At 43.1% G+C, this 25,343-nt stretch overlaps 2 protein-coding genes across 3 annotated transcripts in view; one reads left to right on the top strand and one right to left on the bottom strand.

The window, feature by feature from the left end:
* The first annotated feature begins 1,238 nt into the window (after positions 1-1,238).
* LOC145356566 (sterile alpha motif domain-containing protein 9-like) lies at positions 1,239-12,301 on the top strand. The gene is made up of 3 exons (XM_080209340.1): positions 1,239-2,539; positions 3,897-3,937; positions 8,149-12,301. Exons 2-3 carry the CDS (start codon positions 3,934-3,936, stop codon positions 12,240-12,242), a joined length of 4,098 nt encoding a protein of 1,365 aa, XP_080065466.1. The 5' UTR covers positions 1,239-2,539; positions 3,897-3,933; the 3' UTR covers positions 12,243-12,301.
* An 11,761-nt stretch (positions 12,302-24,062) lies between these two features.
* The window catches only part of LOC145356576 (sodium-coupled monocarboxylate transporter 1-like), an 85,184-nt gene continuing 83,903 nt past the window's right edge, over positions 24,063-25,343 (bottom strand). For both annotated transcript variants that reach the window (XM_080209352.1, XM_080209351.1), the window contains one exon: positions 24,063-24,480. In XM_080209352.1, coding sequence (XP_080065478.1) covers positions 24,445-24,480 — 36 coding nt within the window. In that variant the 3' untranslated portion in view covers positions 24,063-24,444. The remainder of the gene's footprint in view (positions 24,481-25,343) is intronic.

Raw genomic sequence — 25,343 nt, 5'->3', positions numbered from 1 at the left:
ACAGAGGCCCGAAAACTAGTGGCTTTTGCTACCAAATAAACCTGTTGGACTTTAACCTGGTGTTGTGAGACTTCTTACTGTGTTTACCCCAGTCCAACGCCGGCATCTCCACATCATGACTTCACCTGTGGCCAGCAAAGATTTAAGTATCTCTATTAGGACCCCTGCAATCTCCTCCCTTGCCTCTCATTGCCGGCTGGGATACATCTCACCAGGTCCCTGGGATTTATGCACCTTTGTCCCCACAGAAACATCAGATGCCTGTTCCTTAGTAACCTTATCGTGCTCTAGAACCTCACCATCTCAACTGAAATCTCCAGCGACAAAGTCTTTCCCCTGGGTGAATGTGGATGAAAAATGGTATTTTATGATTTCACCCACATCCTCTGGCTCCAAGCACAGATTCAGTCTCTAATGGACCTCATTCTCTTCCTTTCATCCTCTAGCTTTTAATATCCTTGTGAAATACCTTCGGGTTTTCCTTAATCGTATTTGCCAATGGGCACCTCTTTGCCCTCCTCATTTCTTTTTAATATTCTGGGTCGGTTGCCTGAAAAACATCCTATTTCGCTGCAAGGCAAAGGGAGTGGGTGTGCAGACCCTCTGCTCCTCCTTCAGAATCTCGACCTCAACAGGGAGCCACATAAGGTGCTGAACTCTTCCTCTGTAAACGCGGCTGGTTATTCATTGTTCCCTTTATTCTACTCAGCTTTGGCCTTCGCTCCCTTGGCCCAGCCTTGGGTGACCACATACACAGATCTTTTCTTGACTTTCCGAGAAGGAAGAGGTAGATCAGAGTTGGGGATTGGGGAGGGAAGTGGGGGGGAGGAGGATGTCCCCTATATTGCCCCAGAAAGGGCTGGGATCCCCTGCTGTAGTTTTGGAGGTGGCAGCCCCACCAATGATTGCTATTGGCTGATATGTTATTTGATTTGATTTGATTTATCATTGTCACATGCATTAACATACAGTGAAAAGTATTGTTTCTCACGTGCTATACAGACAAAGCATACTGTTCATAGAGAAGGAAACAAGAGAGTGCAGAATGTAGCGTTACAGTCACAGCTAGGGTATAGAGAAAGATCAACTCAATGCGAGGTAAGTCCAATTCAAAAGTCTGACAGCAGCAGGGAAGAAGCTGTTCTTGAGTCGATCGGTACGGGTCCTCAGACTTTTGTATCTTTTTCCCGATGGAAGAAGGTGGAAGAGAGAATGTCCGGGGTGTGTGGGGTCCTTAATTATTCTGGCTGCTTTGCCGAGGCAGCAGGAAGTGTAGACAGAGTTAATGGATGGGAGGCTGGTTTGCGTGATGGATTGGGCTACATTCATGACCTATTGTAGTTCCTTGTGGTCTTGGGCACAGCAGGAGCCCAGACCAAGCTGTGATCCAACCAGAAAGAATGTTTTCTATGATTCATCTGTAAAAGTTGGTGAGAGCAGGTTATTATCAACCTATTATCAATTATCAACCCTTCTTCGTCACTTAATACTAAATCTAAAATAACCTGCTCCCTGGTTGGTTCCATAACATATTGCTCTAAGAAACAATTCCTCATACACTCTATGAAATCTCCCTCGAGGCTACCTTTGCCAGTTTGATTAATCCAGTCTATGTGCATGTTAAAACCACCCATGATTACCATTGCGCCCTTCTCATTATTTTTTGGTTTATATATGAGAGCAGGTTGCTGGTGATCTGGACGCCTAAAACTTGAAGCTCTTGACCCTTTCTACTCGATAAAGTTGTTGGATTTGAAGTCAGCTTAGGATATCGTCTGCTTCTGGGCAGCCAACTGTGTTTGAACCAACTCTGTCAACTAAGTTCCCTTGCATGTTTTAACTCCTCACTAGATCTATTATTTTCTACCAATAATGTAATGTAATGTGGTGTATCTTTGTTCTTTTGTCCCTTGTTTCACTCTGTATGGAATGTATTCCCTGCTTGTGGAACACCTGACGCAGGATAGCAATAATGTTCTAATTCCAGACTCACAAGTTGATATTTCCATTCACCCTTTTGTTTTATTTCGGTTTACTCTCTCTGCTAACACGTCTTGCCCTTTTCAAAACAATTAAGTTTGTGTTTCTGGTGCCATTGACACCAAATGTTACAAAACCACATTTTCAAATGTTCCTTTAAATCCGAAGTGAAAGAGAATTTTCGGAAGGGTGTGTCTGGAATTCCTGGCAAACACCTTAGTTCAGTGAAATGTTGCACAGGAAGAGAAGGTCGGAAACCGAAACCCAGTGAGGTATCGAGGGAACAGTTTCAGCATGTTTCACAGTATCTGACAAAGCAGGAGAGAAGCTTCTGTTGAAAGCTGGGGTTCATCTACACCTGTGGAGAAACAGGACAAGTTGGTTTAATGATCAAATAGGAGACTTTAGAGAGTTCAGTTTCTGTTCAGGGAACAGAACAGGTGACACTCTCATATAATTGGCCAGTACGCTTCAATGATAGACGGATCTGGAAAACTCAGACGGAGCGGATCAATTGTTGAGAGACACCAGAGATTCCAAGCTGGAGTGGTGAGGAGAGGTAAACATCTCCATGTTTTTACTTGTTTACGGGACATGGCCATCGCTGGCTAGGCTGACAGTTGTTGTCCATTCCTAGCTGCCCTTGAGAAGATGGCGGGGAAACACTGCCTTAAACTGCCGCACTCCATGTGGTGTAGGTACACCCAGAGTGCTGTTAGGGAGGGGAATTCTTGCCTTTTGACTCAGTGACAGTGAAGGAACGGCGATGTATTTCCAAGTCAGGGAGGGGTTCTTCCAAGTGTTGGTGTTCCCATGTACCTGCTCCCCTTGTCCTTCCGGATGGAAGTGTTCATGGCTTTGGAAGGTGCTATCTAAAAGAATCTTGGTGAGTTCCTGCAGTGCATCTTGTAGATAGTACGCACTGCTGTCACTGTGTGTGTGTGGTGAAGTGAGTGAATGTTTGGAGATGGGGTAACAAGTGGGCTGCTTTATTCTGGATGGTGTTAAGCTTCTTAAGTGTTGTTGGAGCCGCACCCATCCAGGCAAATGGAGAGTATTCCATCACACTACTGTCTTGTGCCTTGTAGCTTGTGGACTGGCTGTGGGGAGTCAGGAGTTTAGTTACTTGCTGCAGGATTCCAGCCTCTGACTTGCTCTTGCAGCCACAGTATTTAAACGGCTAGTCCAGTACTGCTGGAGAGCTGAGAATGATTTCGAAAATGTCCCTATAACGCTACGTACCAGATCCATGGCATAGAATAGCAGTGTTTATAAGATGCACTTTGTTTAAATTAGTTTGTTAATGCAAAATGTACCTTTCTCCTCAGTTTGATACATAGATTGCTTGTTCATTAATGTTTAATCTATGTTGATTTTAGTTTGTTACAGTAAAAATGCTAAACAGTTTGTTTCTGTTGGTCACTTGGGAAATTTATCTCTTTAATTATCGTAGGAATTTCAACACTGGACATCCTCAGAAAGTTTACTGAGAATACAGTTGTAAACCCCAACTCTTTCTTCTAAAACTCTCAGGATCACCTCATACATGCCCACGTTCTCTGCCCTGTGAAACGTCAATGCCATTGTGCTCCTGGCTTTACTTAATCAAAACCCTTACCTTTTCTCAACAATGCTCACCTGTATTTGTCAAAGACTGTTACTTCTCACCATCCAAGCGCACGATTCGAAACGTTGCTGTGAAACCCACTTCTGACACCATTGTAAGATTTGGTCCAGGAATTACAGACTAACCAAAAAAGTATGGGAGTAAATATGTGGGGTTATTGGGATAGGGTCTGGATGGGATTGTGTTTGTTGCAGACTCGATGGGCTGAATGGCCTCCTTCTGCACTGTAGGAATTTTATGATTCTATTGGGTAATTTTCACACTAACATTTACTATTTGATCTTTCAAGTCAGGACTTGTTGGCAACGTCACTGAGAAAAACAAGAATGGGTAAGTACATTGGTAACGTTCTTAGTGTCAGTAATGTAAACACAACTTTTGAAAAGTTAAAATAACAACTATATATAGAACATATTCTCATGCTATAGACTGGAGGCGGGGAGGAAGAATAAGCCAGCACAAAAATCAGAATTTCCCAAGAGAATCATAAACTCCCAACTTGTATAAATTTCAGTAAAATGACTGTTTGGAACTTTCTCAACATCAATCCTACTTTGCCCCGGTTTCAGTTTATTTACTGAATTCCTCGATCATGCTTTTGTTACTCCTGGATTTGACTGATCTAATGCACTCTGAGCTGCTTTCCCATATTCCACACATCGTAAATATGAGATTATCTAAAACTCTACCACTGGCAGTGCTGAGTTGAGTTTTCTCTTTGTCTTTCCAAATGATCAGTCATTTCCTCTTTAATATTTGATTCCAGCAACTTCCCCACCGCAGAGGTCAAGTTAACTGCCTTACAGTTTCCTACTTTTTGTCTCTCTCCCATTTTGAACAAGGCCATCACATTCGCGTGTTTCCAATCCACCGAGACCTCACCAGAATCCAAGGAATTTTGAAATATCACAACCAGTGCATCCACTATCTCTGCTGCCATCTCCTTTAATATCCTTGGGTGCAGGTCATCAGTTCCCAGAGGCTTATCTGCCTTTAATCCCATTCGTTTATTCAGTACCTTCTCTCTTTCATGGTGGTTATTACACCAAGTTCCTCCGCATTAACAACAGTTTTTGGAAAATCTTCATTATTCTCTATCGTGAAGACAGAGACAAAATATTGGTTTAGTGCCTCTGCCATCTCTGTGTTCCCCATTAGTACCTCACCAGTATCATCATCTAAAGAGCCACCATTTACTTTAGCTATTCTCTTCCTCTTTTTATACTTATAGAAGCTTTAGGTAGCCGTGTTTATGTTTTCTGCTGGTTTCCTTTTGTAGTTCATCTCAACTGTTTTGATTTTATTTTTAATGGCTTTTTGCTGAAACTTAGGGTTCTCCCAATCCGCTGGCTTTTGCGGTTTGGTAGGGCCGAGGTTTAGCCTTTATGTCCTCTTTGACTTCCTTGTCTAACCACGTAACGTCTTTCTTCCTTTTACAATTCCTCTTCCTCTCGGGAATATAACTGAATTGAGAAGTATTCAATATCTCCCTGACCATCCACCATTGTTCCTCGACTATCTTGCCTCAATTATTCGCGCCCAGTTTACCTGGGCCAACTTTTTCCTCAGGCCTGTATAATGGGAAGGGTTATATGGCGCTCTCTTCTCTCACTCAATCTGAATCTGAAATTTGAGCACACTGTTACCACTCTTTCCAAGAGGATCTTTACCAACAAGACAAATTATCAACCCTTCTTCGTTACTTAATACTAAATCTAAAATATCCTGCTCCCTGGTTGGTTCCATAACATATTGCTCTAAGAAACAATTCCTCATACACTCTATGAAATCTCCCTCGAGGCTGCCTTTGCCAGTTTGATTAATCCAGTCTATGTGCATGTTAAAACCACCCATGATTACCATTGCGCCCTTCTCATTATTTTTTGGTTTATACTCTGCCCTTTGGAAGTATTGCTTGGAAGGCTGTAAATTCTTTCCTTTGATTTTATTTCCACCCAAGATCAATTCAACATGTTGGCCCTTAGTGCCAATGTCATTTCTTAATGCAGCCTTGATGTCACCTTTAACCAGTAAAGCAACTCCATCTCCTGTCCCATCCTGTCTATCCTTCCAGAATGTTGGACATTCGACTCCCAATCCCGGTCCTCTTGTTAGAATGGCAAATTTTCGTCCAAAAAAGACATTAGTGAACCAGGTGGCTTTTTCCAACAATCGACAATGATTTCATAGCCATCATTGGACTTTTAATTCCTGATATTTATTAAATTAAAATCCCACCATCTGCCATGGTGGGGTTCGAATACAGGTTCCTGGGTCTCTGGATTACTTGTCCAGTGACAATATCGTGAGGCCATTGTCTCCTCTATGTTGCACTGCAGAACTCACCAAGACCTCTAAGATAGCACCTACCACCTACAAGAAAAACACGAGGAAACATCAACACTTGAAAATTGCCCTTGAAACCACATCCCATCCTGACTGGGAACCATATCCTTCACTGCCGCTGGGTCAAAAACCCAGAACCCTCCCTAACAGCATGGTGGGTGTACCTACACCACATGGACTGCAACAGCCCAAGAAAGCAGCTCACCATCACTTTCTCAAGGGTAAATAGAGATGGACAATAAGTGTAGGCCAGTGAACCCCACAACACCAAAATAATTAAAAAACATACAGTCCATAAAGTCCATCTCTTAAATCAAGCTGCTGGTTTTCTGATCTGATATCTCCAAGGTGCATAATCATTCCAGAAACCAGCAAAGTCCGATTCTGGGCAGGTAAATTGGTGTTTGACCGGCGATGCCAATTTCCGCTGTAGTGTATGGCACTTTGTGTAAATAAAGCAGAGGCAGGAGTTCCATGTTGGCCGACTGGTCAGTCACTGATTCCCCCTCCCCACCAGGTTTCTATAATCCAGGTGGAATATTTAAAGGTTGCCCCTGGACACAGCGAACACTCAGCGAGGGAAAGGAATCTCTCCGGGAGTCCTGGCCACCAAATAGATGTGATGTGGATGTGCTGGCGTTGGACTGGGGTAAACACAGTAAAAAGTCTGACAACACCAGGTTTTAGTCCAACCGATTTACCTCGCTAAATATTTTTAAGAAGCGGGTTGATGGGTTTTTGATAAGAGAGGGGATTAAGGGTTATGGGGAGAGGGCGGGAAAGTGGAACTGAGCCACGACAGATCAGCCATGATCTTATTGAATGGCGGGGCAGGCTCGAAGGGCCAGATGGCCTACTCCTGCTCCTATTTCTTATGTTCTTATGTTCTTATGTTCTTATTTGATAGTAAACTCACAAGCTTTCGAGGGGACTCCCTCTTCGTCAGGTGAATTGGAGTGTCGCCCTCAGTGAATGGTCCTGTGGCAAGTTGATCCTCAAACTTGGCCTGTGGCCCAATGGTTCTCCAGTCCCATTACACTCAGCTGATTTTGCATTAAAGCTGGTGGAGAAATGAGTGGCCCTCCCAGGAATTCACGTTGCTTGAGTGGGCACAATAGCTTCAGAAGCCAGACTCCAAGCGTGGCAATGGAGCTTGTACTGAACTAGCTCAACTCTGGATGAAAAGTTTTGCCCATTGCAAGGCCCAGTTACCCTTTCCCCGTCCACACTGCTGCCCTTGTCCCAAGGTTCGCCTCATTCCCTTCTCTCTCTGGCACGGCATCACAAGCCAGTCAGGAAGTATCCATTGTATTGAACCCCAGTCGGATCTGTAAATGTTCTTCCTTGCACTGGGAGCCTCACGGGCGCTGTTGTGTTCACACACCTCTGAGTTCAGGTTGCCAGGTGCTCACCTTTCAAATCCATTCTGAATTCACACCATTCTGGTATTTACAAGCTTAAAATTTATTTATTACTGTCACGTGTCAGCTCACATTAATACACATGAATGAGGTTTCTGTAAAAATCCCCTAGTAACTACACACTGTTCGGGTTACACTGAGGGAGAATTTAGCATTACCAGTGCAACTAACCAGCACGTCTTTCAGACTGTGGGAGGAAACTGAAGCAGCTGAAGGAAACCCATGCAGACATGGGGAGAATGTGCAAACTCTGCACGGGTCAGGAACTGAAGCTGTGTCCTTGACACTGTGAGGCAGCAGCAGTGCTAACCACTGTGCTTCAAGGGGAATAGTTTTGCCAAGTGACCATAATAACGAGATGCAAATTTGTTAAAATTAAGTTCCTGTTGTTCGATGGTGGAAAATGTGGCCTGTGATTGATAGGAGGGGACTGGGGAGGGACCAATCGCTTCCTCGATTTATGTCACTGGGAAATGTGCTTTGAGCCTCTTCCTGGGATTTTCCAGTTTCACCGCTGAACCCGCCTAGCGGGTCAGGAAAATTCCAGCTTTTTCGTTTCAGCGTCTGGTTATATTTAACTACAATCCCAAGAAGAACTTTTAGAGATATTTTATTACCTTCAAGGTGCTATGACCAATGTAAAGGATTCTTACAGTATTTCAAGTTGAAACCTCAGATTCAGCATTAGAATTACCGGGCAATTGTGGTTTTGTTTTGCAAGTGTTGAAACTAACAGTGTAAACATAGATGTAATTACAACTTTTTGTTTCTCAGATAAAGACCCAGATGAAGTAACTCACTCGAATAGAACAGAAACAGTTTGCAGCGGCCTGGAGGAGAAGCCACCGGGTTACATTCAGTGTAACCCCTACCCTTTTGACAAGGAAGATGCGGAATTTAAGTATATAAAAGGCAACGTACTTCCGCCAGAAACTGGTAGCAAAAATTTAATCATTCCGTGTCACAAATTTAAATCTTTTCAGCTTGCTGCAGGGGAAAATGAGTTTGAGCAGAAAATAAAGTTTGCAAAGGGAGTTATTAAGTTTGCTGCTGCGTGTATGAACTGTAGAACGAATGGGACAATTCATTTTGGAGTTGAGGATGGTGGTGACTATAGACATGGTGAGATATTGGGTGTTCCTGTCCACGATAAAGAGCTTTTCGTTAATGCGAGAGACCATTATATCAAGCAGTGCTTTCTCGAAAAGCACCGTGCGCCTGCTGAACACTCGATTCGCCCGCCCAGGTTTGTTGAAGTGTCTGGCGGTGATACTGGGGAGCAGCACTTTGTTATTGAAGTGGATATTGTTCCATCGTTGTCAGTGATGAAAGGGACGTTTTATCCAGTGAAACTTCCTGACCCCGACAAGTCCAAAAAGGGAGCTGTTGCATATTTTCATCCCACAATCTACAAAAGGGAAGGAGCTTCTTCAGTCCGCGTTCCTCAAGATAAACTTCAGGAAATGCCTGAATATATTCGCGACAGGGATTTTGAAAGGGAAAAGGCAGAGCACAAAGAAGAGCTTTCCAATGATGAGGTTTACAGGAAACTATCTGAATTGTTCACAAGTATAAAGAGACTGATGAATAATGAAGTGAAGTATATTCTGGTCACTGACAGTTGCAAAAAGGAAGATTTAGAGGATCTGGGCTTTTTGTTAGGAATGAGGTTTTTCTGTGTTTTAGATTTTGACCCCAATTCTAAGCTGGGAGGTTTATATAGACTATACCCCAAAGCCAGTCCTCATTTCTTAGAAGATTGCATCACTGAAAGTGGTTCGGTGGCTGATTTTATAATGAAGGATTCATTTAGTCAAACCAGCTGGATATTTTGCAATGGGCAAAATGACAGCGATGGACAAAAACCTCACCATTCAAAAACCTGGATGGAAAACAGAAGGGAGCTTCTTGTTAAGGTGATATCACAAATCTGCAATGCAATCCTTCCCCCAGGGACTTTTGAGGTACTTTTTCTTTTGCTGTCGCCAGCGAATCAGTTACAAGCGGAGGCATTTCATGAATTCTATGCTGGAATGAATGGTAGAAATAACATAAAATGCATTGCGGAAGACAGAGAAAATTACAATCGATGGGCAAGTCTTTTGCAGAAGACATGTAACAGAGAAGCTCTTAATAACTTGAGTATTGTGGGAATGAAACTTAGCCATTTAGACAACATGATTCAGACCATACAAGCTTCAAGGTTGAGTGTCACACAATTGTTAGATAACAGTACAAATTATAAAGATTTGCTGCCTTATATTGAAGTACTGAGGTCAGATGAATACAGCTGTAGAAATACTGATGCAAATGATGAAGAGTGGCAGAAAGAAATCCAAGACGTGGAAATGCGTTTTTACAGAGGTGGTAAAGTCAGCTGGATGAATTTCTGGCTTGCTGAAAATGGACATTGTGGTGAAATTGTAAAGAGGGATGCGTATGAAACTGTGGCTGAGCATCTGAATCAAGTGTTAGGAAGAACAGATTCAAAAGAACCGGTGATTGCTGTGACAATAAGTCACCAGCCTGGCAGTGGAGGGAGTACTGTAGCTCGCCACATCCTGTGGGACTTCAGGAGAAGACTAAAATGTGCAATTGTCGACACATCGCAGCCTATAGAATCCATCTGTGATAAGGCAAAAACATTACAGAACAATGAAGGGAATGGTGAGGATTTACCAGTGCTTCTGCTTGCTGAAGATTGTGATGAGGAATACATTGCGGAACTGCAAATCCACCTGGGACAAGCAGTTACTGATTCCCCTTCAAAACCAAGCTTCATTTTACTGCATTGCAAGAGGTCTACATTAGCACAAACATCTGCCCCTGCATCTCACCTTGTATATGTCACTTATAAATTATCTGAGAAGGAAAAACGTTTGTTCGATTGGAAACTGAATGACCTTCAAAGGAACAGTAAATACAAAGAAAACTCTATCCTTACATTTGTTCTAATGAGTAAAGAATTCAATCCAAATTACGTTCATGAACGTGTGAAGAAACTGCTGGAAGGTATTGATCAGACACCAGGTACACTGGAGCTAATCGGATGCATCTCACTGCTAAATCATTACGTAGCAGATTCTTACATCACAGAATCACAGTGTGAGCCATTCATCAATCGACACCGAAGACACCCTAATTTTCAGAGTGTATTAAGGGGAACATCAGGCTGTCTGCTCTTTCACTTCTACGCAGCAAAGCTCCCGTGCGTTAGGATAATACATTGTAAAGTTGCAGAACAAATACTAAGTCAGATGATGACCCCTCTGAGTCAGATGGTCGCTCACCTTCTTGACAGAGATGTATTTTTCAATTACCAGACCGCCCCACAAGTAAAGAAATTCATCCGGGAACTGTTTGTTAAAAGAAATGACAACACAGATCAAGTCAAACTTCCCTTTCCTGCTCTTATTGAGCGCATACATAATCAGGGGGATAAAGCTGAAGTTGTTCTGGAAAATGCCTGTAAATGTTTCGATGAGGATGCCTTTGTGGCTCAACAATTCGCTCGATTCTTGACTTATGTGAAAAAGTTTGGAAAAGCTGTGAAGTGGGTCGAGACAGCTCGCTCATTACAACCATCCAGTTCTTACATTTTGCACACAGAAGGTCAAATATATAAGAATTGGTTCTTCAGCACAAAAGATCAAATTGTCGAGCAACTTCCAGAGGGATTTACAGAAGCAATAAAGCGGGCACTAAGCGCAATTGATGCTTTTCGGAACTCCCAGGAAGCATCCAAATCAGAGTCTAACTGGAATATTGCTGGCTATTTTGGTGAAGTACAGGTTGTGTGTGCTATTGTGGAATTAATGTCTAAACTTGACATATTTAAGAGCAACAATGGCTGCCATGTGAAACTGATGAAGTACTTGTTGACAGATTGGGTCCCTGAACAAATACACACCACCTGGGCCGAGTTCCATCAAAAGCTAAAAGGATTACACCGCAATGTTCTCGAAACGATGGAATCAATTTACGAACACATGGCCTACTTCCAGCCTGAGAAACGCAATGAGGAGAAAGCTTTTGAGAGATTAAACGCAGGGGCAGAACATTTCTCACGTTTGTTCTGTAAAATCATTGATTCCAAAGACCAGATAAAACAAGAGAACATGGAACATCTGATTTCTATACTGAAATGGCACAAAATTCATCATCTAGGTGGTGGGAGATTCACCAAAGTATTTTCATTGGCTCGTAACAATCTAACTAAAATAATAGAATTGTCCAAAAATGAACAAGGAAATTGGCATGAAACTGATTTACAAAACAGCATTTTATCACGGATTGCTCTGGCCATTGATCCTGACAACTTTTCTCAAGACAAGAATGATAAAAAGGAACTTTGTGAGCTTAGCGATCTTCTGTGTGAAATGAGTGATCCGACACAGTCCCCGATCCCATACTTCATACAGGTACTGTTATACTGGCCAGAAGCTGATTCAGGGGAAGAAGATAGTAGCCATTTAATCGATGCATTAAACGCCATGAACGTCCTGTACGAGGCCAAGAGAAAGGAGAACCAGGCTAAGAGAAAAACTGCCTACCCTCACTTTTTCCTCGGACCGGGAAAAGGCTTTCAGCGGTTCATCCGCAACAGAAACCCTGGAGCCAGTAACCCATGGGAACTGAGTCGAAACAAGCTACAGCGCTTTGAGGGATGGACTGAAGAAAGCAAGCTTTATATCCAAGGGCACTGCAAAGAAAGCAAGGTTCCGATCCACTGCGGAGACAAGTATTTGATCCCACCTTGGAGCAGAAGAGTTTCATTTTATTTGGGATTGACGTTGCGAGGCTGTGTTGCTTATGACATTAGGAATGAGACTGAGGATGGTGATGTCCAATCCGTGGGTTGCACTTAACTCCTGTCTTATTATTGGGTTTAACTGTGACCAATGTTGCAACATTCATTTTTCAATATTGTAAAAGGTGGCCATACAAAATGTGGAAACTGGAACAATACATATTTTGAGCAAATCTGATGGAAATTTGAAATGATTAAAGGATGGGATAGGTTATAGATATATTGCCTGGGATTTTACGGTCTCGCTCGCCTTGAAACCATAAGGTTAACAGAGTTTTTCATGGTCCGCCCCTCACCTGCTCTGATTCCTCTGCTGGGTGGGGCAATAAAATTCCAGCCTTCATGTAGATATACGGGTGGCAGAGTGGATAGCACTGCTGCCTCAGTGCCAGGGACCTGGGTTCGATTCCCGGCTTGGGTCATCATCTGCGTGGAGTTTGCACGTTCTCCCCGTGTCTGCGGGGGTTTCCTTCCACAATCCAAAGATGTGCAGGTTAGGTTGATTGACCATATTAAATTGCCTCTTAGTGTCAAGGGGATTAGCAGGGTAAAAAACATTGGCAGCGGAAGGGATATGGAAACAGGGCAGATAGGTGGGAGTTGGATTACTTGCTTAAATGGAAGGTCCCAGCAAACTGAGCTAAATAACTTCCCTTCTATGCATAAACAAGCCTGTAATTGAAAAGACCACTTGGATATTTGAGCCCATAAACCACAGACAAACTGTTGCAACTCTTTATTTAACTTACCACCTCATTTGAATCAAACAAGAGTCCTCAGTAAAACTTGAACTTGGACTTGAATAGACTTAAAAATTAAAAAAGAGACTTTCTTCTCTTTGGCCTGGTGATGATGGGTGAAGCTACTCTGAACAAAGAACAAAGAACAACCCAGCACGGGAAACAGGTCCTTCGGCCCAACGAGCCCGCGCCGCCATTTCAACAAAGCATTTTCCTACACCTATCCTGCCCCATGTGTATGTGAATGGTACCCCTAATGTAGCCAATTCAGGGGAGAATAGTGTAGGGTCAATTTGGTACACCAATCAGCCTAAGAGCACATCTTTGGGGTGTGGGAGGAAACCGGAGCACCCGGAGGAAACCCACGCAACCACGGGGAGAATGCGCAAACTCCCACAGACACAGGCCCAAATCCATGTATCTGCACAGCTAGCAGTGATAGTCACTGAGCTGTTGCGGTGCCCGTCTGCTGGTCCAGGATTAAGCACACACATCGACACGAAGTACTAGGCCACTCTCGAAACCTCCAAGAGCAGCCCACACACGACCCACCATGTGCATGCCCCTCGTTTGACAACAAGGTGGACCGACACCTGTGGATTAAAAGAGACAAAACGTTAACATGTAATATTACATTTCCTAGTTGAACCTAGTGGGGCAACTATGTGGGCATGAAAGCTGAACTAGGTGAAATGAATTGAATACTCGGACGGCTAATTGATCAATAAAGAAATGGGTTGCAGACATTTGACCAGATATTTCAGAATACACAGTATGTTCTTTCTGTAAAGGAACATTCTAAAGGGAGGAACCACCAGATATGGTCAACTAAAGAAATTAGGGAAAGCATCAAACTTAAGGAAAAAAGATATAATCAAAAGAAGGCACTGGAAGCAGGATCACTGAATATTTTTAAAGCTGAACTGGATAGGTTCTCATTAGGTAAGGGGATCAAAGATTATTGGGGAATGTGGAACTCAATATAAAGAGATCAGCCATGATCTTATTGAATGGGGGCAGGATTGAGGGGACAAACACGCTACTTCTGATTCTATTTCATATGTTCGTAGGCCTCATTTTAACTGTAGACTCATGGAAGTATGAACATGTATTGAGGTAGTTTTGAGATAACTGTGTATGTGGAAAAAGTTTCTTGTTACTTTGGTGGGATTGCTGTAGTGAATAAATGTTCATTCTATTCTAATGTGAAGGGTGCAGGTGGGAACAAAACCTATTTGGAATGTTGGTCCTGAAACTCCTGAATGAAGAAATGAGGAAGTGTTTTACTCTTGTAACTGAGTAAAGTGGCTTTGTCAGTTTATTGTTAATTATAGAGAAGAATTGGCATTCCACTGGCATCTGAAAACAGGTATTTCAAGCCAGGGCACATTTTAGGCTTGTTGTCTTCATTCCTCCACATTATTATTAACACAAACTTCCCCGAATACTTTCCCTTCCCTGTATAGGAATTAGGTTTCAGGAAGTTTAACTTTTTTATTCCATTTTTAAATTAGGTTGCTATGGTTTCAAATGTGTTAATAAAATTTTTGTTTCTTATTGTCAGTGTACTTTCAGCATTGGGCACTGTATTTTAGCAATGTTTAATGAGCGGGAAAGAATAGAAAGGTGCAAGGTTCTCTACGTTTTAATGCTTCTGAAATCTTGGAATTCAAAATGATCCAATCCAAAATGAAAATATTGGTGGATGTCTTTTTACTGATGATTTTTCAGAATTGTATATTCTTTGTGAACTTCCACATTGTAATAGTTGAGAAATAAACTTACTTTTGGATCTATAGAAATGTTGAATTTTTTGATTATTGGCATATTCATCTCATCAGTGGCTGTGCCCTTCACTTAGAGTTCATCAACTCAGTAGCTAATCTCACTTATATTACATTTATGGTTAGAATGAAATATCGAGAGGAGCCTGATGATAACATAATATTCATTTCAACTGTGGAAAATCCTTCCTGCAAAAATGAGCTTAGAGGAATGTGCAGAGACTCACATCCTCTCAAAATTTTTCATGTGTTGACTGGAAGGATCTAGCTTTATGCTGTTCTTTTGGCTGCCTTCATTTTACTTTGTTACGTAGAAATATAGGATGGGATTTTCTGCCTCCCCTCGCGACATATTTTCTGCCAGTGGGGATGCCCGGTTCCATTGCTGCCGATGGGGTTCTGTGTGCCCTGCACCCTCCACCTTTGGGAAACATGCCAATGGAGGTCACCATTGACGGGATTGGAAGATCCCACCAGTGGAAGGGCCAGAAAGTTTCAGCCATAAGAGCTGGATTAAGCCATTCGACCCTCGAGCCTGCTCTGCCATTCAACCTGATCATGGCCGATTCTCTATCTCAACACCATTATGCCCCTCTCTCCCCATACTGCTTGGTGCCTTTTATGTCTGAAGTTCTGCTTTGGATCAGAGTGTGAAAATTCTCCCACCCACTGAAATCACAAATAGCAATTTTGGTTTGCGTGTACATTTCCCATTCCACAATAAAAACCTGATTCAAATATTAACACCATCCTTTATGGGAAAAGATAAGGTATTTGAATTACAGTTGTTTCCCCATATTATCTTTTCCCAGCGGTCTAATGCAATGGTATTAAGAAGTAAGAAGGGATTGGATTCAAATCCTACTCTAGAATAAAGTTCCTGGATGACACTTCAGTGCTGTACTGAGGGACTGCTGCATGGTTGGTGCTGTCTTACTGGATGCGACGTTAAACTAAGATCCCATCTACTGTCTCAGTGGACTAAACTATCCCATGGTGTTGTTCCAAAGAAAAGTTGGTGCATACTCAGCGTAACTGAAAAAGAGATTTTCAGGTCATTATCACGCTGCTGTTAGTGGGAGCTTGCTGTGCACAAATTGGCCACCATGCTTCTTACATTACAACAATGACTATGTTCAAATGTGCTCTGTTGGTGTAAAGTTCTTTCAGAGATCCTGCGTTTGTTAAAGGTTTTATGGAAAGGCAAGTGTTTTTTTTTAAATTGCCAGGGAGTAACCAAAGGAGAGGAGGGAACAGTAAAAGTAGATGGTAGAAAAGGAGAAAAGTGAAAGGACTTCCGCTTGTATGTGTAGGGATCTGTTAGTTAAACTGAAGAGAATTGGAGATGGAAATGTTAGAAAGAAATCAACAAACAGATGAACAGAAATTGGAAGAAGCCGAGGCAATTCTCACATTTGGAACAATAAAGCAGAAAGGAAAACTTCCAAGATTAATGCTGAGAAGTGCAGGGGTGTAAGTAAGGTATAAAATTTGATTATAGGAAATAATCTTGCCAGAGCAGATGTACCCCAAGTGACCAAGGTATGGGAGCCCTCGTGGCTCTCTGTCCCATGGCTCACCATGAGATTAGCTCAATTTGAAAAATTAGCTTGTTTTGGAAAAACGATTTGGCAAAACCCTCAACTCAGTGACTTGAAATATGGCACATGGATTAATATTATTCAAGATGATTGGGAGAGGATATTCGAATGTCTGTTAAAAGCAAAATACTGCAGATGCTGGAATCCAAAACAAAAACAGAAAATGCTGGAAAATCTCAGCAGGTCTGACACCACCTGCGGAAAGAGAATGGAACCAACGTTTCGAGTCTGGATGACCCTTCGTCAGAGCTGAAGACAAGGAAAATTGGACAAGATTTATCTTGTGAGGGTGGGGGAGGTGCTGAAATTGATAGGAATGATGTTGACAAAAACAAAATGAATGTAAATGGTGATGATAAAGGTTAGGGATGGTGCTAAGAGCGTCCGTTCAGAGATCGGAGTTAGTAAATGGCAGAACAAAGACGCGGAGTGTAGAAATGCGGCCATTGGCCCTACTGGGGTGAGAGGAGGGGGTAAAACATGATAGAGACATCAAATCTATTTCTCTTCTAATGAAGTTTAAAGTTTATTTATTAGTCACAAGTAAGACTTATATTAACACTGCAATGAAGTTACTGTGAAACTCCTCGAGTCTCCACACTCTGTCACCTGTTCAGGTCAATGCACCTAACTCACACGTCCTTCAGACTTTGGGAGGAAACCAGAGCACCCAGAGGAAACCCACACAGACACGGGGAGAATGTGCAAACTCCACACAGACAGTGAACCAAGCCAGGAATTGAACTGGGTCCCTGGCACTGTGAGGCAGCAATGCCAACCACTGTGCCACCTTGCTGCCCTGACGTTGGCAGACCTTCTGAGTTTTTTCCAGCATTGTCTTATCTATAAACAGATTTGTTTCATCTACTTAATATGAAGCTTGTTGCTGGCCTGGAACGAGAATTGTGCCAAAATGAAGAGGTAAATTTGATAAGAGAATATGCATGTACTGGACCAGTGTTCAGAACTTCATCGATATCACTGCTGTAAATCCAGCTTTCTTTAAGTAACTTGGAGAAAACAGGACCAATACTTCCCAGTCTATAGACGGAGCCATATTTATTAGTCTATCCACACCCTGACTCTCTGTCCAATACCTGGTGACATCACAGTCTCCAATAAAATAGGTTCAAAGTTTATTAAAGTTTATTTATTAGTCTCACAAGTAGGCTTACATTAACACCACAATGAAGTTACCATGAAATCCCCTAGTCGCCGCACTCTGGTGCCTGTTCGGGTACACCGAGGGAGAATTTAGCATGGCCAATGCGGTGCAGGAGACCATTCTACCTTTCTGCCCTGAGCTGAACTTAGTTGAAGGGAAATTCACTTAGACGTTTTTCTATATCCCTGGAATATTTTTCTCCTTTGAATACTCCAACTGCCCTTAGAAAGCTATTATGGAATGTCTTTCCATGACTCTAACAGGCATTATGAAGACATGTTTCCTCTCATCAGTTGGTAAATCTTCTCTGCACTTAGAACAGCACCATTCAAACAGCTTCCTCACCTTGCTGTGACAAGTTGTTGCTTTTGACTGAAGAATATTTAGGAAAACACCATAATCGAAGACTCGCATCAGTTTTTGGGGACATTGGTCTGGTCCTGTTATTGTTAGGCCCCCTCGTCCTCATCCCTCCCTATCTTCCCACCCACTCCTCATTCACCTTTCATACACCACCCATACACCATACCCCCTGCACTCTGTACCTATTCCATTATCTTTAAGCCCCTCCGTGTCCCCATGCATTCTCCATACTCTCTGTTCCAGTGTCCACTGTATTCAGAACCAATGAGTCATTGGCAAATCTGGTGAATCTTGGAATGCTCCAGAACTGACACTAAAGGCAGGAGGTTTGAAAATCTCCTTGGACGAAACTGCTCATCTTACAAACTCTTACAAACTGCTCATCTTACAAACTGGACAAGCACTCTAGTATAAAAGGTTAATGTTTCAACCTTAATGCCTCTTAAACTAGTCCAGAAAAACAAACAGGGATTTGAAAACCACACCCAAAAAGAACAATTTACACAACTTCTTAGAGCTATCAATCAAACAAAGCACTCCCTCGTCATGAACATAGAGCTTCCACCGTTCAGTAAGATCATAGTTGAACTGATGAGTAGAAGAATGAGGGGTGATTTGATAGAGGTGTATAAAATTATGAAGGATTATAGATAGAGTGAATGCAAGCAGGCTTTTTCCACTGAGGCTAGAGGAGAAAGAAACTAGAGAGCATGGGTTAGGAGTGAAGGGTGAAAAGCTTAAAGGGAATATTGGTGGGGGTTCTTCACACAGAGAGTGGTGGGAGTGTGGAATGAGCTACCAGATGAAGTGGTGAAAGTGGGCTCACTTTTAACATGTAAGAAAAACTTGGACGGGTACATGGATGAGAGGGGTGTGGAGGGATATGGTCCAGGTGCAGGTCAGTGGGACTAGGCAGAAAAATGATTCGGCACAGACAAGGAGGGTCAAAAGGCCTGTTTCTGTGCTGCAATGTTTATGGTTCTATCTGATCTCAAATCTACTTTTCTGTCTGTCCATCATAACCCTTGACTCACTTATCTAAGAGAGAGAGACGGAAATTGTCCACAATATTTCAGATTTATAAACAGATTTATGCTGAGTTGAGTCCATTAGCCATTTCTGAATCTCAGCCAAGCACATGATGAGACTATCTGAGAACTGCATCAACAGGAGCAACTTGAACAGGCATCTAGACATTTACTTTACCAGATGGCCTCATTACGAATGCTCGAAAAATGATTAATTCAGCATGGGTCAGTTTAGGGGAGCTAGCTTTGTTTTACTGACAGCTTTGTGAGGTGTGATACATTATTCTTATTTTGATATTGTTATTATTTGTCTGCTTGTTTATTTGGATGATATTAAGAGGTAATATGAAGATTAATATTTTATTTATTGATACTATGGCTGTGATTGATTGACATTTTCAAGAGAATACAAAATGAGTCTTTTTTTCAAAAATCATTTTGGTCACAATTTTCCTGCTACGCTGGTGAGGTAGTGTGGCAGGGGCGGGAAATTGAAGCGGGAAGCCAAAAATGGGAATCGCAACCTTTATCCGGCCAGTCGTGATATTCCCATATTTCTGACATAATCAGCCTTGCACCGGGGAACAGTGCGAGGTTGATATAAATACGTGCATTGTCATTTGCATTTGTTCAGTGAACCCAGGACTCAATCGATTTCCACCAGCCAGGATCACAGGTGGTCACCAGCAATCGGGACTTAATGTGATGGCCTTGCTGGTGGGAACAGAGGCCATTGAGACCCCAGGATATCAGGGGGGGGCAGTGCCAGCCTGACACTGGCACTGCCCACTGGACATCCTGGCACCGCCAGCCTGGCACACTGGCAGTGCCTACTGGGCACAAGGTAGTACTAAAGGGGTGAGGTTTGAGGGAACTGGCTGGCATTTGGGCAGTGTCAGATGAGGCACAGCTATACTAGGGAGAAGCCAGGAGGGGAGGGAAGGGGGGGACTCAGGTTTGGGGGAGTAGGGGTTGAAGAGTAGCTGGCTATTAGAGATTGGGGGGGCCAGTGATCAGGACAATGGCCATGGGGGAGAATGGGTCCAGGCTGGCGATCGGGGAGTTTTGGGCTTGGCAATGTCTGAGATGCAGGTGGGTTAGGGCCAGTGATCAGGAGGCTGGTGATGTCTGGGTGGGGGGGTCATGCCCAATGGCCTCCCCACCGAGCAGTCTGCTGCCAACCTATCCAGCTGGTCACAATGATCCCAGGCCATCTTTTTCAGTATAATCTCCCTCTTGCTGGGAATAGTGTGATGCTGATTACACTATGCAAATACTTATTTGCATTTATTTATTGAGCCCAGGACATAAATGTCTGGGTTCATTAATGTTTTTGACCCCCTGCTGGAAGTCCACACCAGCAGGGAACATGTATGGTTCCCAGAAAAGGGGAGCAGGCATGATGGCTTCGCTGTTGGGACTAGAGGTTATTGAGACCCCCTCCCCCAGGAGGTCAGGGGGGCAGTGGGGAGCCCCTTGGGCAGTGCCAGCCTGATACTGGAGCTGCCTTCCTGGCACCCTGGCAGTGCTCAGTGGGCACTGAACTGTGCCACGGGGACCGAACCTGATGGGGGCAGGGCCAGATGGGGTGGACCTAGACCATGGGGATGGAGGAGGTCAGAGGGAGGGAATGAGGGGAACTCTGTGCGGGGGGGGGTAGGAATTGACCGTGTGGCCGGCACTTGGAGGCCAGATCCAGGCATCAGAATGGGGCCATTGAGGTGGAGGTGTATTCAGGGTTTCCTCAGCAGCCTGATGCATCTGTGCTGCACAGAGTGTTGTAAATTCATTTTATTAAAACCCACCCAAAAAAGCAGGTGGGAAAAATTCCGATTTTCCAGCCCTTTGGATACTTAGTACTTTTTTGGGAAAATCGCGCCCGTCATTCTCCATACTCGATACTAGATTGACAGACAGAACAGCTGGGCATCACACTAAAATGTTTATCTAACATTTCTTTGCTGTCTTAGTGCTTCAGGAAGTCCAGTTTTTAACTAAATCGTCATGGACAAACAGGAGTAGAGATTGGCATTCAGTAATCCTGGTCTATTCACTTAGAGAGACATCGCACTCAAAGTACAACCAATTTGCTGGTTAAAAATATACAGTAAATTCCATAATTGTCTCAATTAGTAACCAATCATTCCAGAAGGCTGTGAGCTGTTTTTACAACTTGTGTTGTGGTATAAATTACAGTTGGTGAGAACAATTAAAATCTACTTTTTTATCCCATTGGTGATGTATTTGTAAGGAGCAGATATATTCACTAGTTTTATTATGTATTGCTGCAACACTTCTGAAATCATTACAATTGTGTAAACCTGTCACAGGACTTTAATCTTATGACTGTATTATAATGTATGTTTGCTTCTCTTGAACTTTTAAAGCAATTCAGTGCCTCAGTTTTAGCTTTTGCCGTACCAATTTCATAGATTTTTAATTTCATCATCTTAAATCTCACTTGTTCAGCCAAGATTAAAATCTGACTTGGCTTGTAATGTGTTGTTATACTCACTTTGAAACTGGGGAGGTGATGGCCTAGTGGTATTATCGCTAGGCTGTTAATCCAGAAACTCAGCTAATGTTCCGGGGACCCGGGTTCAAATCCCACCACGGCAGATGGTGGAATTTGAATTCAATAAAAACAAATCTGGAATTAAGAATCAACTGATGACCATGAAACCATTGTCGGAAAAGCCCATCTGGTTTACTAATGTCCTTTAGGGAAGGAAATCTGCCGTCCTTACCCAGTCTGGCCTACATATGACTCCAGAGCCACAGACAGCAATGTGGTTGTCTTGCAACTGCTCTCTGACGCCCATGTTCCATAAATGAATAAAAATAAAAGTTTGCACCAAAATTATAAGAATCAATAAGTTTATTTAATCATATCCTTGTTAATCACACAGCATATTAGTGACATAAATCCCTTGAAACTTTTCCTAACAACTTAATTATGCATTGATTCACGGATACTTGCAAGTTCTTGTAAAGTTTCAATTCCACTCAAAGGTCAAGATACAAGGACAGAGCCAGTGTCTTTATACGCTCATTCCTTCATTAGATTCCTGTTTTTAAATCATTCCCGTTTTGACTTCTTGTCAGAAAAAGAGAGGGAATTTAAGTGATCGATATTTGTATTAAATATTAGAAATAAGTATCTTTAGTGTTTCTGTGTAGTGAAAGGTAAATCTGTAACAAAAACAGAACATGCTTGAAAATCTCAGCAGATCTATGGAGTGAGAACAGAGCTAACTCTCCCAAAAACATTTTGTGTTGAATCTTGATTAATTCACGCTGGTTTTTTTTTAGTGGGAGTTCAGACTAGAATCTCCCACACGCTGTGCATTGCAGAGGTCTCCAGCGTGAATATCATTAGATTTCAGGGCCTATTCCTACCCAGGAGGCTGAAAACAGCAGGCCTCTGTACATGTGCACTGACCCCAAACTGTCAGTCTCCTGTTTGCTGGCCAGCCTGATCACAGTGCTGCCCATAGACTGATCGCAGGTCCTGACCATTATTGGGTCCCCCATCACGGACCTTCCCGATCTCCAGCCTCCGCTCATACCCATCAGGCAGTACAAAGGGATAGGGCCTAGAGGACAGGGCCTATTAGGAGCATGGCCTAGGGGGTAATCAGTGGGGGGTTAGGGGGTTCCACTGCCACTCTGCATTGGGGGTAGGGTCTAGAGGGCGAACAGTGGGCATGGGGGGTCCTGATGCCATTCCGCATTGGGGATATCCAGCCTCTGCTCACGCAGTGCCAATCCCTCCCGGCAGACCCCCACTGTTCACCCCAGGCCCTGCCCCCAAAGTAGAATGGCATCAGGACCTCCCCATTCCCACCGTTTGCTCTCTAGGCCCTACCCCCATGCAGAGTGGCAGCGGAACCCCCCCAATCCCCACTGATTACCCCCTAGGCCATGCTCCTAATAGGCCCTGTTCTCTCGGCCCCACCCCTTGGTACAGCTTGATGGGCAGTGCCAGGGTGCCCCAGGCATGGGCACTTTGCCCTTAGGCATGCCGGGGGCACCCCTCATCAACTGAACCCCTGAGGGGGGCCCCAATTGTTCAATTGCCCCCCTTCACTCCATTGGGTCAGGCTGCTAGCTTCCCAAAAAAGGGGAGCTAGTGTAATCCCTGCTGGAGTGAAACACTATGGCGGAGTGGGAGAGGCTAGCGGGCTGGAGACTTCAGCCCTGGGCCTGCTAATCGTATTTAAATGATATGTGAAATACAATTTAAATGCTAGCTCCGCCTCCTGCCAGAACTCCAGCGCTGGGAGATGCTCGTGGGGCCTGAACGCTCGCAGGAATCCCGTGGATCTCACCCACCCACCCCCCCCCCCCCCTCCGGCCTACTGTGCTAGAAAAGCAGTGCAGCGGGATGGGAGAATCACCCCCAATATTTTGAGTCTTGATGATTGAGACTGAGATGAGGAGGGATTTCTTCTCTCAGTGGGTTGTGAGTCTTTGGAAATCCTTCCATTGGAGAGTCCAAGTGGCAAAAATAAGTTTATTTAGCAGGAGGCTGTCTGACAGGAGTCTGTCAGGACTCCAGGGCACAGCCTCAAGATAAGGGGGGGGGGGGCAGTTTAGATCAGAGTTGAGGAGGAACTTCTTCACTCAAAGGGTGGTGAGTCTCTGGAATTCTCTGCCTGTTGAAGTGATGGCGGCTACCTCGCTGAATATATTTAAGTCACGGGTAGATAGGTTTCTGATAGACAAGGGAATTAAGGGTTATGGGGAGAAAGCGGGAAAGTGGAATTGATCCACTTCAGATCAGCCATGATCTTATTGAATGGCGGGGCAGGCTCGAAGGGCTAGATGGCCTACTCCTGCTCCTATTTCTTATGTTCTTATGTTCTTACCTGACAGGCTAGGGCCTTATCTATTGCTTTCATGATATATTTCAGATAGAAAAGTAAATCAGCGCTCATCAGCATGGACACTGACCTCCTTGCTATCATTTTACTGAAATGTTGTTATTGTAAGTGAGATAATTTGAAACTGGTTTACACAAACGGTTAGTACAGATTATATCGCAGGGCCAATGGCAGTCATATAACAAATCATTGGTTTTTTTAGTCACACTGGCACAACAAAAAATAAGGTTGTAAATGTGCATCTGTTGAAATTAAACATTTGTCACTATTGGGTTTGTGGTTCCACTGTAATCAGACAGCGTTGGGAAAAGTTACTTGTTTCAGGTGATGTTTATTTTTGTTGAACACAGACAATGTAAAATTACAATCACTGCTCGCAACTCAAGAATGAGAATCTGACATGCTGTAAATTATATTATAAAAAGACATTTTGGTCTTCTGCACAGATCGTTGAGGTAATATTTTGAGTAAGTCATTGACCAATGCAGATTATTGTGAATCTAAAATTGCCATGAATTTTTTTTACAGATTTAACAAGAGGTTCCCACCTAACTTCTACTTCAATTTATGGGTAAGCAGCATTATTCTGAGGAATGTTTCAAAACAAATTTGACATCTTGGTCCTTAAGTCTTCTTATGTAAGTGTAATCTTTAACCACCATTAGCTGTTCAAGATTTTGTTTCAATGCTTATTCAGTTGTCAGGAGCGGAAGTAAGAAGCTTCTCTTTCTGTATAAATTGAGATCAATGGACATCATTAAAAATTAGTTCCCCATAGCATTAACAGGCTTTTAACGTGAGCAATATGGAATAATATTAAATATCAATGGAATACTGAGTTAAGTTAATATCAGCAGAGGTTTTGTTTTCTTTCACATGGGTTCACAATACCAGAGGGCAATAAAGAGGCAGTGCCAAGGTGCCGGGGGCAGCAGGCATGTCCTCCTTCTCCCAGGGGTTACACTTACCTTTGTGCCCCCAGCATAGTCCCTTTGGCAACTTCACGTGTTACAGAAGCTGTTGTAAACCTGTATTATTTGCAAACTATCTTCCACACATCAGTGAAATATATTTAAGCCACACACAGCATTCCAAATGTAACCTCACCAATGACTTATACAGGATTCAAACAAACCATTTGGAAAATCCACTTCAGAGGTTTCCCAAATTGATGAATCAATTTGCATTGCCTTAATATTTTAAGTTAATAATCAATGTCTCATTCTGCTTTGTCGATATAGATAAATTGAGTGCATGGGCAAAAATGTGGCAGATGATGTATAATGTGGGAAAATGTGAAGTTCACTTTAGCAGGAAGAATAAAAAAGCAGAGTATTATTTAAATGGAGACCGACTGCAGAATGCTGAGGAATTTCACTGTTCTCGTGCATGAGTCACAAAAAGTTAGCATGTAATCAAGAAGTGTCAGGGGAGTCGGTGGTGTTTCCACTGCACTGGTAATCCAGAGACCCAGGATACTGTTCTGGGGGTTTGATTCCCATCAGAATTCGCCATGATGCCATTATTGAAAACAAAACTGCCTCACTAACGTCTTTCAGGAAGGAAATCTGCCGTCCTTATCCAGTCTGGTC

Source organism: Carcharhinus amblyrhynchos, chromosome 21 (assembly GCF_965287045.1).
Source record: "Carcharhinus amblyrhynchos chromosome 21, sCarAmb.v2.hapA, whole genome shotgun sequence".
Taxonomy (NCBI): Eukaryota; Metazoa; Chordata; class Chondrichthyes; order Carcharhiniformes; family Carcharhinidae; genus Carcharhinus; species Carcharhinus amblyrhynchos.
Note: the sequence above shows the minus strand (reverse complement) of the source record. Positions and strands in the feature narration are given on the sequence as shown.